Source organism: Miscanthus floridulus, chromosome 2 (genome assembly GCF_019320115.1).
Source record: "Miscanthus floridulus cultivar M001 chromosome 2, ASM1932011v1, whole genome shotgun sequence".
Taxonomy (NCBI): domain Eukaryota; kingdom Viridiplantae; phylum Streptophyta; class Magnoliopsida; order Poales; family Poaceae; genus Miscanthus; species Miscanthus floridulus.
The window spans coordinates 1198892-1213210 of NC_089581.1; the positions used below are offsets into that span (position 1 = coordinate 1198892).

The 14319-nt window shown below is 47.9% G+C and overlaps 2 protein-coding genes and 1 pseudogene across 3 annotated transcripts; 2 read left to right on the forward strand and 1 right to left on the reverse strand.

The window, feature by feature from the left end:
- Positions 1-3197: 3197 nt before the first annotated feature.
- LOC136514297 (purple acid phosphatase 15-like) lies at positions 3198-6040 on the forward strand. The gene is made up of 5 exons (XM_066508286.1): positions 3198-3919; positions 4075-4606; positions 4767-4984; positions 5152-5342; positions 5431-6040. The coding sequence occupies exons 1-5, from the start codon at positions 3295-3297 to the stop codon at positions 5854-5856; spliced, it is 1992 nt and encodes a 663-aa protein (XP_066364383.1). The 5' UTR covers positions 3198-3294; the 3' UTR covers positions 5857-6040.
- Positions 6041-7157: 1117 nt separating this feature from the next.
- Positions 7158-10770, forward strand: LOC136514305 (uncharacterized; annotated as a pseudogene).
- A 2032-nt stretch (positions 10771-12802) lies between these two features.
- LOC136537590 (CRIB domain-containing protein RIC4-like) lies at positions 12803-13815 on the reverse strand. Of its 2 annotated transcripts, none has more exons than XM_066529525.1 (2): positions 13414-13815; positions 12803-13314 (listed from the first exon to the last, which is right to left on the reverse strand). In XM_066529525.1, the coding sequence occupies exons 1-2, from the start codon at positions 13607-13609 to the stop codon at positions 12974-12976; spliced, it is 537 nt and encodes a 178-aa protein (XP_066385622.1). In that variant the 5' UTR covers positions 13610-13815; the 3' UTR covers positions 12803-12973. The 2 variants fall into 2 exon arrangements, with proteins under 2 accessions (XP_066385622.1, XP_066385621.1); XM_066529524.1 differs by having other exon boundaries at positions 12803-13317; positions 13414-13814.
- Positions 13816-14319: the final 504 nt, after the last annotated feature.

The window sequence follows — 14319 nt, forward strand, 5'->3', positions numbered from 1 at the left end:
GAGCACCAAGCTTGCACTTAAATACTTAATCTCATAGAGTTTATTAGTCTTCACGAGTATCCCTTGCCTCATATTATATTATACTTCATACTCCACATTGTTTCCTCCGCCTCATATTATACTTGATATTTGTTGACCACATGGCCGGTTTCCTCCGTCTCGTGGAGTATTTAGGCCCCGTTTGGTAGGGCTTCTCCACCGGCTTCAGGAGTTGTTTGGAGGTGTTTTCTACCAAATGGGGTAAAGTAAAATAGCTTCACTTGTGAAGCCCCTAAAAACATGCTCTCATAGTGATTTGGGGTGGGATGGAGCAAAAAAAAATGGCTTCTCCCAGCTCCTCCTCCAGGCCCCTAAAAACATGCTCTCACAGGAAAGCCATTTTGCCAAACGATTTACCAAAACCGCTTCAGCTCCACCGGTGGAACTGTTTGTGGAGCTGAAGCCAAAAAAAAATAGCTTTACTAGTGAAGTGAAACCCTGCCAAACGGGACCTTAGTTATCAACCCATAATATCCACGAGGCGGAGGAAACCATGTGGTCAACAAGTGAGTAACTAAAGCAAATGTAACTCTTGCCAATTAAACATAGAGTATTCATCGATAAGAAAAAAAAACCCAAATCCGAAATTAGGACAAATATACATTTAGATGCTCGCCTAGCTCAGTTGGGTCCCACCTTGGGATGAGTTATAATGCAACAATGGATATTTCGGCTCATTATAACATGTATACATATGTGTACTTGATTTTTTTCTACAACGTGGAAGTCCTTGTGTGTGTGTGACGACTCATTTTATCACCAGCAAGAACAAAACTAGGGGTGTTTGGTTGCTAGGCGCGCCTTGCTACGCTTCACCTTAGTCGAAGTGTGGCAAGTTTTCTTAAGAGCAACCCCAACGCAACATCGTGGTTGTATGCCCAAGTTTTCACGATTGCATGCAGTGCTCAGACCAGTCCGATAGTGGTTCCATATTGCGCTAGTGCTACTTGTAGAAGGGTGCAGTTGCTTCACCTGACAAAAGGGAGACGCTATAAGTTGATGCGCGTATTGGGAGCCAAAAGGTATAAGTCTATCACGTGTTTTATCAGGGCCACAAAGCAACATCATAGCTCCTATAGAGAGATGATGAAAGCAACATTTTACTGGGAGAAGGAATGGTGGGACAAGCACTTAGGCTGCCCAAACTCAGTATATATATGCAAGTTCTATTTGTTTCGTTGCCTGATTGAGCACTTCATCCAGGTTCCAATCTTGCAACCATACCCGTTTCTCATGGGCCAAGCTCAGTAGATGCAATCATGTGCATGCACAAAGTCAATACGCATGCAAGTCAATCTGTTTTTCACTAGCTAGCTAACAAACAATGCCCCAAAGAAAACATCCCCTATACACACACAAAAAAAAAACGATAACACATGCAGCTATGTTGCCAGGATCATTCCATCCTAGTTGTGACATACGGGCCAGACTAAAGGCATTCAAGGAACCAATCAAGCTCTTAAGGGCTTTCCCAACGCTGGCTGTCAACGGTGTTGGTTTTATCTAAAAGTTACAGCCACCTACACATGAACAAAGCCAAGGCTCCACTGCTCCCAATGCAAGCCAACAGCCTGTTCGCTTGTTGGTTTCAGCCAGCCCAAACCAGCCAGCCAACAGTGTTTTTCTCTCACAATAAACTAGCACCAGCCAGCCCAAACTAGCCTAGAAACCAACCAGCGAACAGGCCGCAAAACTGCTCAGCCCGTGTTTAGTGGGTAGAAAGTTGAAAATTTGGCTACTGTAGCACTTTCGTTTTTATTTGTCAATTAGTGTTCAATCATGGACTAATTAGGGCACGTACAATGGTCGTCTTTTTGTCGTCTGGGAGATGTTATTTTTGTAAAAAAAACCCCTCGACTCAGCCAATAGACAGATGTGCCGTCTCTTCGCGAAGAGACGACGAGGGCTCGTGCTCCCAAGCTATATCGTCCGCTCCAGCACCGTTGTACGACGGGGGCTCGTGCTCCCAAGCCATTTTTATCACCTTAATTTATGAGTCTGTACAAGAATTAATTATCTTGCAGATAGCCTAAAAGACAACCCATTGTATAATTTGTCTGTATTGCTGTCTCTATGTGACATGACCCGTGCTTGCAGACGGCAGCTGTCTAAACTGTTGAACGTGCCCTTAGGCTCAAAACGTTCGTCTCGCAATTTCTAACCAAACTGTGCAATTAGTTTTTTTTCGTCTACATTTAATACTCCATGCACGTATCGCAAGATTTGATGTAATGGGTACGACTTTTTTAAAAAACTTTTCGCAAACTAAACCAGACTTCAATACTACTGCTGACTTCAGCTTTTGTCAGATACTTATATGGTCATTTCTCTGGAACGCGTCATAAGCAATTAATAAGCATACAACCACATTTGCTGCAACGCGCTTGGAGTAGTGGTTTCGACATTTTGTCAGACCAGGCACCGGCTGCGTCTGCAAGACACTCTATTGGTCTGCGGAGCCAATGATGAACATGAGCTGCATGAATCAAGCAAACGTGGAGCGTTGTGGACGGCCTAATAGACAAAGCCGTCTACATCGTGAGATTAAAATCCCTGAACCCTCTAAATCTATGTGGCACATAACTTTAAGCTGAAACCATTTCTTAATTAATTTCTCATGTTGGTTTGTGTTGACCTTGCACTTAAGCATGACAAATTTGTCTAATTATACCTTTTATATAACTCGCCACATCTTTCTAAATTTTGTAATTAGGGCCTTTTATTTATAACTTGCCACATCTTTCTAAAGCTAGTTGTGATAAATTATTGCGGAAGCCGAAACCACCGCCTTCGGATCAAGCTTTCGAAAGCGGATGTCGAACCGATAGACAGACAGATGGACACCCCACGGTCACCTAACGAAGAGACATGGCCCGCTCGATCGGTGCCTACGTGAGTAGCAAGTACAGTGCCAGGTAATCTGCATGGAGCTATAGGTTGGGGAAGCTCACGGCGCATGCACGAAACCTCTACTCCGACGATCCGGACTCCACTCGGTGTCCACCACAGTCCACACTCCAAACAAGGAAGGAGTATGGGATGAACAGCAAGCGGCAGCAATGTAGCAGCTAGGTGAGTGGGTGGGTGGGTGGCGTGCAGCTTTTGCACCGAGAAATGAAGGGAAACTCTTCTCAATTGGAAAGAAAACGCCAAAAATGATAGGATGGGATCAGGGGACGCCATGAGTGGCCGGACAGCGGAGCCAGCCAATCTCATCTCGTCGGTGGTCGGCGGCGGCATCTTCCATGGCGGGCGATGGGATATTCCTCGCTATCCTGCAGCTTCGTCCACTTTTTTCTTCCCCCCAAAAAAGCTCAAAAGCACGAGAGCATTGTAGGCATAGCCTCAGCTACATCGTCCTCGCTATCCTGCAGCCCAACTTGGAGGCACAGTCCGCCGCGTAGCACCACGTTGACTACTGGCCTTTTCTCCCCTCCCCTTGGGGTTGGGGGCCCTTGGCAAATCTGCGGTGGTCGGGGCCCGCCGCCGCCACAGCGCCGTCCGTCCTCGGCTCCTCCGCTCTTCCGCCCACCCGTTTCCGTTCCCTATAAATTCCCGGCGCGGCCGCAAGCCCCGTTCCGCTCCACCAACCCGACGGCGAGGGAGAACACACACCGCAGGTCCGCAGCGATGCGTCAGGGCTCGCTGCCGCTGCTGCTGATTGCGGCAGTAGCGGCTGCCGCGGTTTCCGCCGCGCCGGCGTCGACGCTGTCCGGGCCGTCGCGGCCGGTGACGGTGCCGGTCGGGGACAGGGGCCACGCGGTGGACCTGCCGGACACGGACCCGCGGGTGCAGCGCCGCGTCACGGGCTGGGCGCCCGAGCAGGTCGCCGTCGCGCTCTCCGCCGCGCCCACCTCCGCCTGGGTCTCTTGGATCACAGGTACACCCTCCCCGCACCCGACACCGGACACCCCCACCGGCCATCACCCCAGAAAAGAAAAATCCATTCTTTGGCCTGGATTCTCTCCTCTCTCTCTCTGCCTGCAGAAGTGCAGATCGACATCGACGCTGGCTCATCCATTGATCTGCCTGCAGGGGACTTCCAGATGGGCGGCGCCGTCAAGCCGCTGGACCCCGGCACGGTGGGCAGCGTCGTGCGCTACGGCCTCGCCGCCGACTCCCTCGTCCACGAGGCCACCGGGGAGTCGCTCGTGTACAGCCAGCTCTACCCCTTCGAGGGCCTCCAGAACTACACCTCCGGCATCATCCACCATGTCCGCCTCCAAGGCCTGGAGCCTGGGACCAGGTACTTCTACCGGTGCGGCGACCCGTCCATCCCGGACGCCATGAGCGACGTGCACGCGTTCCGGACGATGCCGGCCGTCGGTCCCGAGAGCTACCCGGGGAGGATCGCCGTGGTCGGGGACCTCGGGCTCACGTACAACACCACCTCGACGGTGGAGCACATGGTGCGCAACCAGCCCGACCTGGTGCTCCTCCTCGGCGACGTCTGCTACGCCAACCTGTACCTGACCAACGGCACCGGAACCGACTGCTACTCCTGCTCCTTCGCCAACTCCACGCCCATCCACGAGACCTACCAGCCGCGCTGGGACTACTGGGGAAGGTACTGTAAGATAATAGGGAAGGTGTCTGAACTCCGAAACTCTGAAGAACAATGTGTTCATCAGAATGACAGTCATTCAGAGCCAGTTTGATTTGTTCAGAGATCGATCAGAACAAATGCTGGATGGATTCAGAGCTGAGAGCGATCCTCGTGCGTGTAGGTACATGGAGCCCGTGACGTCGAGCATTCCGATGATGGTGGTGGAGGGCAACCATGAGATCGAGGAGCAGATTGACAGCAAGACGTTCGCGTCCTACAGCTCCAGGTTCGCGTTCCCGTCGGAGGAGAGCGGGTCTTTCTCCCCGTTCTACTACTCGTTCGACGTTGGCGGCATCCACTTCGTCATGCTTGCGTCTTATGCCGACTACAACAGATCAGGTGAAATTTAACCTGAGCATCGATCTAACTTAACACTGTAGGAAGAACAGTTTGCTATCTCATAAGAAGGTAGTTAGGAGCTACTACATGCATCAGAGCCAAAATTCAGTAAAGAGAACATTCCATTGTGCAAAGCATCTGATAGCAGAACAACTTGGAGTGCTCAGGTGCGCAGTACCGATGGCTGGAGGAGGACTTGGTGAAGGTGGACAGGTCGGTGACGCCGTGGCTGATCGCCGGCTGGCACGCGCCCTGGTACACCACGTACAAGGCTCACTACAGGGAAGCCGAGTGCATGAGGGTGGAGATGGAGGAGCTCCTCTACGCCTACGGCGTCGACGTCGTCTTCACTGGCCATGTAAGCCTTGCCCTTGCGCCTCCTCTACTGATGGTCTGAGGTGAGCAAGAACGATTGAACATGGTGGTCTGTGATCGATGTCCATCAGGTGCACGCGTACGAGCGGTCGAACCGGGTATTCAACTACACGTTGGACGCGTGCGGCCCCGTGCACATCTCGGTGGGCGACGGCGGCAACCGCGAGAAGATGGCGACGGCGCACGCGGACGACCCGGGCCACTGCCCGGACCCGGCGTCGACGCCGGACCCCTTCATGGGCGGCCGCCTCTGCGCGGCCAACTTCACGACGGGCCCCGCGGCGGGGCGCTTTTGCTGGGACCGGCAGCCGGACTACAGCGCGTACAGGGAGAGCAGTTTCGGGCACGGCGTCCTGGAGGTGAAGAACGACACGCACGCGCTCTGGCGGTGGCACCGCAACCAGGACCTCAACGCCGACGTCGCCGCCGACGAGGTCTACATCGTCAGGAAGCCCGACAAGTGCCTCGCCAAGTCAACTAGATTATTGGCCTATTGATTGGAGATTATTGGTGCTCCTAGAGTCCTAGCTACTCTAGCTAGTTGCTTGCTAGAGGATTACCTCTCCGACCACAAATGGAAACCGTACCGGTCAAGCAAACTCATGTTTCACCAACTTTATAGAAAATAGTATTAGTATTTAGGTCTCTAAGTAATTTTATTATGAAAATATTTTTTATAACTAATCTAATGATACTCATTTTATATCATGAATGTTAATATTTTTTAATATAAATTTAGTCGAAGTTCAAACTGTATGACTCCTCGTAAAGCGAGAATTGCATTCTTTTGGGACGGAGGGAGTACAATATTAATTAGCAGTAGTCTAGTAGTACCAAATTAAGAGGGTGTTTGGTTCCCATGGACTAAAGCATTTTAGACTAAAATCTGCACTTTCGTTGGACTAAACAGTCAAGCACTTAGACTAAAAGTGGACTGAAGTCCTTTAGTCCACAAAACTGGACTAAAATAGACTAAAAGGTGTTGGGGACACCCATTCCACATCATTTAATGACTTTAGTCCATTTTGGTCAAGGAATCAAACACCACTTTAGTCTACTTTTAGTTCATAGACTAAAGTGGACTAAAACTTTAGTCTACATACTAGAGAACCAAACATGCCCTAAGCATCCAGCCAGATTGGCCGGCCAGTTCTTGTTCTTGGGCTCTTGGCAGACTACTCGAGATGAAATAACATATAGCAAAAGTTAATTGGATAGCACAGATTTTGCTGTCTGCTTCTCGAGTTTAATCTCTCCGCCAAACTGAAAATGAAAATGCATATCAGCAATATGCTCCCTCCATCCCCAAATTTTGGATACAATTATAGAACGATACTCAATAAAACTATTTTAAAGTTAACTATTTTAAAAAAAATATTAACGCTTATTATACTCAATAGTCTAGTAGATTTGTTTAGATCCAAACAGCTGATAGTTAGATATTAGTAGAGTAAAGTACGCTAGCGGTCCTTAAACTTATGTACTGCGTCTAAATATAATAATATATCTAGATATGTAGTAAAATGGATGAACAAAAAAATCAAAGCGACTTATAATTTGGAACGGGGAAGTATTATCTATGACCTATTGGCTAGCTAACTATTAACGGATAATGGACAAACAGGGTCTTAGAGTCTGAAACATTGTTGCTATTAAACATTGTTGTTGTTATTATTACTCCACTTTCAAAGTGCTGTTGTTGTAAGATCCAGCGACGTGACCAACGGAGACATGGGCTTTGGAATTCCTATATGGGCCGGGCCAAGTGTGCACCAGTCAGGGAACGTATCACCAGCACCACGACCGCTCGCTCCGTCCACCTCGCCGTCGCGTCTTTCGTGGAAGGAAGCAGAGCGCGGCAGTGAGCAGGCATGGCTCACTGCCTTGCCGGCAGCAGCAGCCCTCCCGTCACCTTCTCGCGCTGCCCCCGCCTGAATCTGAATGGGTAAATTTCCTCCTACTCAGAACCAGCTCTGCGCCTGACTGCCTTTGCGTTCGCCCTCTGAACCCGTCTGTTCATGTTTTTTTGAACGAACCCCGTCTGTTCATGTTCGTTCCCATAGTTCCAGATTTTCAATGGGGGTTTCATGGTGGTGCGAGGTGGTATTTTCGCGCCGTGTGTCGTTTTACATGGGTTTATTGTGAGAATCGGTGGTTTCGGGGGAGCGTCCTTGAAGGATGTTCTGCTAAGGAGACCGAGCGCCCACAACCTGTTTGTCGAATTGCTCTGGAGCTGTTCTTAGATTATATGAGCTACCAAAACACTACGAGTTCGTGGGTTTACTGTTCCTATAATGGATTTTTCATCATTGTATAAATTGGAGAGCTAACCAGGAATTTGGCTTTTTAAGTATTACATGGCCCAAAACTACACAGATACCTTCACATTCTCTCCTGAAGCTATGACTGTCATTCCAATCTCATTGAGTGTATGCTCTGGCCATGTTCAGTGTGTGAATGGTGACACTTTATTTCATCAGTATTGGAGGAATTCTGGAGGAATCTGGAGGAATCTGTGAGAAGAAAACACTGTTCTGGATGAAAAAAGAAGCGGATCAAGCCGGGTTTAAGGGCACGCGAACGGGCTGTATCTTATTTCCTTTTGTTTTGCCAATTGTTGTTTACACATGCTCATCCCCCTTGGCACACGACTTTTTATTGAATATATGCTCTGCAGTTCGTCTGCAAGAATATCCCACGACTAGAATACGAATATCTGCTTTGCACTCTTTAACTCTGTAAAATGAACAGAATTCTCTTTATGTTCATTTGAATTATTGTGTTATACTATGTGACAATATTAAGTTTCCTGCCTCCTAGGAATCTTCCAGTCGACGTGCCGTTGTACAATGTAGCACTTCATTGAGCACTCCAACAATGTCTGAAGCCTAACCTTCATCAGCTGAATGTTCAGCGCTTGTTCAAGGTGGTACCGCCCCTCTGGTTTGTGCACTGCAATCAACTGCCAGACAAGATGTTTCCTCCTTTCACTTCCCAGGACACAACAGAGGAAAAGCTGCTCCATCTTCCTTGTCAAAACTTATTGGCCCAGGGGCATTTCTGCATGACTTACCCGAGCTACTTGAGCTCAACGATCTCTTCTTCCCAAAAGGTGTGATTCTAGATGCTCAGAGGCGAGCAGCTCAACTGTTTGGGTCATCTAAAACTTGGTTCCTTGTCAATGGATGGCTACCTGTTCTCCTGGCGACTACCTAATTGTGCCGCGAAACTGCCACATTTCAGTGATCTCTGCGCTGGTCTTATCTGGTGCGGTGCCTAAATACATAATACCGGAATATAATTCTCGGTGGGACATTGCTGGTGGTATCACCCCGTTGCAGTTGGATGAAACAGTAAAAGAGCTGGAGGAGGATGGAAAGAGGGTAGGTGCTGTTCTTGTTACTTCGCCAACCTACCATGGTGTATGCAGCAATGTGCAAGGTATTGTCAGTGTTTGTCATCCACGAGGCATTCCGGTTATAGTTGACGAGGCACATGGAGCGCATTTCAGGTTCCACGACAGTTTGACAAGCACGGCAATTGAACAAGGTGCTGACCTAGCTGTGCAATCCATGCACAAGGTCCTGTGCTCACTTACGCAGTCCTCAATGCTTCACATGGCTGGAGATCTTGTGGATGTAGATAAAGTAAGCCAGTGCCTTCAGCTCCTCCAGAGCTCGAGCCCGAGTTACCTCCTACTGTCATCTTTAGATGCTGCAAGAGATCAGCTGAGCAAGAACACAAATATATTTGATGAGCCATTAGCTATAGCATCAGAAACAAAAGACCAGCTGATGAGAATCCCAGGGATATCTGTTCTGGACTTGCCATGCTTTGCTTCTGATTTCCCTGCTATTGATCCCTTGCGTATCACACTCAGTCCTTCAGATCTGCAATTATCGGGATATGAAGCCGATGACATTTTATATGAAGATCATCAAATTGTCTCTGAGCTCGTTGGCACACGGGCAGTGACATTTGCAGTCAACTTAGGAACCAGAGTGCAAGACGTTGAAAAACTTGTGCAATCTGCAAAGCATCTATCAGAAAAATATTTCTTTGCAAATAGCTCCGAATCTATGAAGGAAAATCGTGTGTGTGGCCCATTGGAGAAGATCTCTGTGCATATAACTCCAAGAGAGGCCTTCTTTACAAAGAAGAGGAGAGTGAGAATTGAGGACAGCCTTGGTGAAATTTGTGGTGAGCTAATATGCCCTTATCCACCTGGTATCCCAGTGCTGATCCCAGGCGAGGTAGTAACCCATGATTCACTGTCTTACTTGATTAGTGTCAGACACCAAGGCATCACAATCAGTGGAGCAGCTGATGCTGAGCTAAATTCCATCCTGGTGTGCAACTTGTGATGATTGCCCAGTTGTTTTCATAAGACTATATTTCAGAGATACCGTGGGAGAGATCAATTATAGTTAGGCCAAGTCAAGAGCACAATCTACTGTCTGCTTGATGGATGTGAACTACAGTGACGCTAAACTAATGGCTGGCCACTTGGCCAAATAATTTAGGTTGTGTTCTGTCTCGTGAGCTGAAAGAGTTGCCAAGCTGCAACATATGATGCCAAAGTATGAATAGGGTCTATAGCATGTGATCTCTTGTGAGTTTGAAGTATGAATTGCTAGGAAGGCTAACTTTTCATCTGAAGTGCCTTGCAATGTAATGGTATCCTGCTTTTCTGTATCTCTCTTCAAGAAAGGAATTAAATTAGCCAGTAAGTAACGGTGCTGCTTCTTCCTTTTCCTTTTCAGGTTTCCTCTTTGGTTCTCTTCAGAATGGGAGGCTCAGTCTGAAGAGACAGTAAAGCTCAAGCGGTTTGTACACCTTCATAGTTCTGCCTCCGGCCGCATGTTGCAGGGCTTCTGAAGCAAGTACTCTCTAGCTTCACTTCTAAGTTTATCCATCAACTCATGAATTCACGAATATTCCACAACTTGTACATACAAAAGGGAAATGTAGCAATGGACCGCATCATTGTGATCACAACCCTTTTTTTTCATCTCGTAGAATGGTACTCCTACTCTATATAAGAAATGAAGGTGCTTACAAATTAAGACCTCCACCTGAACCTGGAACTCAAAACAGGATACAATTGTAGCAGATTTGGTCACGATAATTGTTTATTTAAAGCTTCATAGGCCCCTATACATTGCCATCAACAACCATGAAGTAATGTGATGGTGATGATGACGATGATGATGCGGTTGGGTTTGTCACGGGCCGGCCTTCTTTCCCTAACAAAGCTCACCATAAACAATAAGGACTTGTGAGCTAACGCTCTGCCCCCACTGTGCTGTCGGTTTCCTTCCCGTTTAATTAAGCACATACAAACAGCATTTGGACTCATCAGCCTCACTTAATCCAACCATCTCATGATAAACATTAAGCAAGCAGACATGCATTTATATTAGTTAGAGCCTTAAGATTCCCACTAGCAGAAGAGTCCACCGTCTGACAGGTGGGACCATGTCCCTCCGTGCCAGGCATAAAAGCCAGATAATTGAATTGGTTCTGGGGGTCGAGCCCCCCTTACCCATACCGGAGTAGTGGAACCCCTATGGAGTACCCATGAATTTTTAGGCAAAGTTCTATAGTGTAGGGGGGCTGAGACTTAAGATCGAGCAGTAGTGTTGTTCAGCCCCCCTGAAATATTTCCTGGATCCGCCGCTGATGTGAAGTGCTCTATGTCTATAGAAAAGGATGTATGTCTATAGTTTTGTTTTTTGGCCTTTTTTTTCTTCAAAATCATGTCTATTGCTATCATCGAAGAATCTTCCTTTTTTAGTAAATACGAAAGACGTGCTTTGCATATCCTAAAATCTAGCATATCATATCACTCTACCTTAATCAACCTGTCATTTGCATCTAAATAATTGCTGGTTGTACCACCTAGCTGTACTCCTGTCTGTCACAGTTAACAACAAATCATCACGCCAAATCCAGTTTTCTTTGCTTGCATGGACTTGTAAAATAGGCATATCCTCTGTGCCGTGTGCTAATTTTGTCGGAAACCTAAAATGGAATTAAATCGATTATATAAAAGCAGGGTCTAGTAACAGTTGTTTGGCGCGTACTGATAGAGTGACAGTTGCATCTTGCTAATGATCCGTGGTTGGTGAGATTTATTGGCTATTTTTAGTTAGGGCAACCCTGATTAAAAAAAGGGGTTAGAGAAGACAGGGCTACTGATTGCCCGTGGATCCGAATTCACGATCCAAATGATTCGCCTTGCTGCTGAGCAATCGCATCCTTTAATTGTGACCATGGTCATTGGTCACCACTCACCAGTAGTATGATATATATACTATCCTAATCCTCCACTGGAAGAAGATTGTGACACTATCCACAGGAGGATTCTTTACATGTTATAAGTATCTATGTGTGTATATATGACATGTGGGTCCTGTGACCATGACCCTCAAATCAGAAAGTTCTTAATCTGCATTCACTGATACTACAATTACTGTGGATGATCGACTGCCAAGAGAGCTGATGCATGTGGGGGTTTTTTTTTTTTTTTGGTTTGGCCATTAGTGAATGGATAGCGATCTGATCAAAGCAAGATTATAAGCGCTAATGGAACAGTGGTCTATCGCCATTGTCACATTCTTGACGTGATAAGCAACCGGAAAAATGGAGAAGAAGGTGGGTGTGCGCGTGCATGTACACTCACCACACTCGTCGGTGGTGGTTGTCACCTTTTTCTAGAAAAATAATACGTGCACCGGCGTGAATGTGATGAACAAAGCCTGTTTGTTAATCCGTCTTAATCGTTTGTAATGACGACTAGCAGCAGAGCAGCCGATGGTGTAGTATGCGTGTACGCGTGGTGCACTGATGAATTGCTGTTGCTGTTTAGCCAGCCCAGCAATTTATTACTAGTGATTGCAGATTAAACACACTTGAATGCACGCACGACTAATGTACTGTCAGATACATATGTGCATGCATGTTTGCAATTTATTACTAGTGATGGCTGCACTGATTCCATGTACTGCCTGTTTCGTGTCAGTTCACCTGCTCGATGGTACCAACAATGCCTCCTCTGCCCACATTCATAGTATCATGATATAAACAGGATAGCAATGGTGAGCAAAAAAATAAAAATAAAGTGTGGAAAATGGAATGGGATGGGAAAATGGAATGGGAGACGATTAAATCACACAGACTATGTATAGGTCAATGGCAGGCAACACATACTGACATGAGCTCCAGCAAGAACCATGGGTGTGTGATGGGGATGTGAAGGTCTCACAATCTATACAAGTTGGCATGCATATGTACACAAATACGCTTCTCGTCTCATGCTATCCTAGCTCACATCACACCAGATGACAGAGAAAGAGAGATGTTTTCACGGCCGGCACCGGCACCGGCACCGGCACCGGCAAGAACAAGAACAAGCAGCAGCAAACTGGACACATGGGAATCGATCAATTTCCAACGAACGCAATTCATCAGCTTCTTCCATCACCGCGTGTCAACCAAAACCGACGCAATCAATGGCGAATTCTACTAGCTACGACGAGTCGACGACGACCGTACCGGCCGGCGGTGGCGGCGGCACCAGGTAGCCTTCGTCGGAGCTGCTGGCGGTCAGGTTCAGGCGGAGGAGTGCGCGGCGGCGCGGTCCATGGCCATGTCGAGGTGGTGGAGGGAGAGGGAGGAGGGCAGCGAGAAGGCGTTCACCATGCTCGCCATGGCGGCGCCGGCGCCCACCGTGTTGTTGTGGCCGTCCCAGCCGATGTGCCCCACGTGCTGCACGTCCGTGGGGTACCCGATCACCATCTCCCGCTCCTCCTCCTCCTCGCCGTCGTACGCCGCGAACATCTGCGACAGGCTCCGTATCCCCTTCATCAGCCTCGACACCCCGGCCGCCACGAGCCCCGGCGTCGCCGCCGCCACGGCCGCCTTCTCCTTCACGGCCTCGCCGGCGCCTTCTTCTGCTGCTTGAAATTTTTGTTTGTTTCCCACCGCTCTGTCAGTACCTACTTACATATGTATGTACACAATTGTGACCGATCAGTCAGCCAAGAACTCACCCTGATAAGCCGCCGTGGTGGCAGTCGTGACGGCGGCGGCAGAAGAGGACGCCGACGAGGAGGGGTCGCCCTGCGGCTTCTTCTCGCTGGGGTCGGCGACGGACACGGCGGACTGCGACATGCAGCCCATGGAGAAGGGGAAGACGGCGAAGCGGTCACCGCCGCCGCCACCGGAGCTCCCTCGGCGGTCCTTCATGTGCGGGCCTCTGCTGGCCGGCGTCACACGCACACGCACAGAGACACAGACGCTGCACACGAGTGGGCAATCCGGCGGCGTCTCTCCTCTCCTCCTCTAGCTAGCTTATATGGCTGCGGCTGCTGCAGGTGATGGATGGGTTGGGCCTCCCGTCTCGTCCGGTCCGGGCTTTGTGTTTTTGGCTTTGCTGCCAAGGATGCATGATTGATTGTTTATATAGCAAGAGGGGCCAAAATGTATTATATTATTATACTAAAACAAACAGATAGGGGAAAGGCAACGTTTGGTGGGAGAGAAAGAGAGAGACAACACGACACGGAGTGGTGCTCCCTCTTCCAAAAAAAAAGAAGAAGGAATGCACATCTTGTTTTTGAGAAGTTCATTTTTTTTCATTAATTTTGACTAGAGATTCGTATAAGTAGTGTCAACATTTGTAATACCTTACCCTACTAATTTAGTGATACTTACTTTTATACATTTGGTCAAATTTGAAAAAAAAATTACCTAATAAGTGAGATGTGTAATTTTTTTTTTTGGAACGGAGAGAGTAGCTTCTATGCTGCCGTAGAAAGAGAAACTCTATAAGAGAGAGAGACTGAGGCCTTGTTTAAATGCGCATGTATTTATCTTAATCCACATATATTGAAGTTGAATTAAACTAAGTTTCATTCCATTCCACTCCAACACATGTGGATTGCGTTGGGTACACA

Excerpts from the sequence above, each read along its gene's own strand:
- LOC136514297 (XM_066508286.1), top strand. The coding sequence starts at position 3,295 with ATGGGATATTCCTCGCTATCCTGCAGCTTCGTCCACTTTTTTCTTCCC. Across the intron at positions 3,920-4,074 it reads CTGGGTCTCTTGGATCACAG|GGGACTTCCAGATGGGCGGC; the intron begins GTACACCCTCCC and ends ATCTGCCTGCAG. Across the intron at positions 4,607-4,766 it reads CGCTGGGACTACTGGGGAAG|GTACATGGAGCCCGTGACGT; the intron begins GTACTGTAAGAT and ends TCGTGCGTGTAG.
- LOC136537590 (XM_066529524.1), bottom strand. The coding sequence starts at position 13,609 with ATGAAGGACCGCCGAGGGAGCTCCGGTGGCGGCGGCGGTGACCGCTTC. Across the intron at positions 13,318-13,413 it reads CACCACGGCGGCTTATCAGG|CAGAAGAAGGCGCCGGCGAG; the intron begins GTGAGTTCTTGG and ends AATTTCAAGCAG.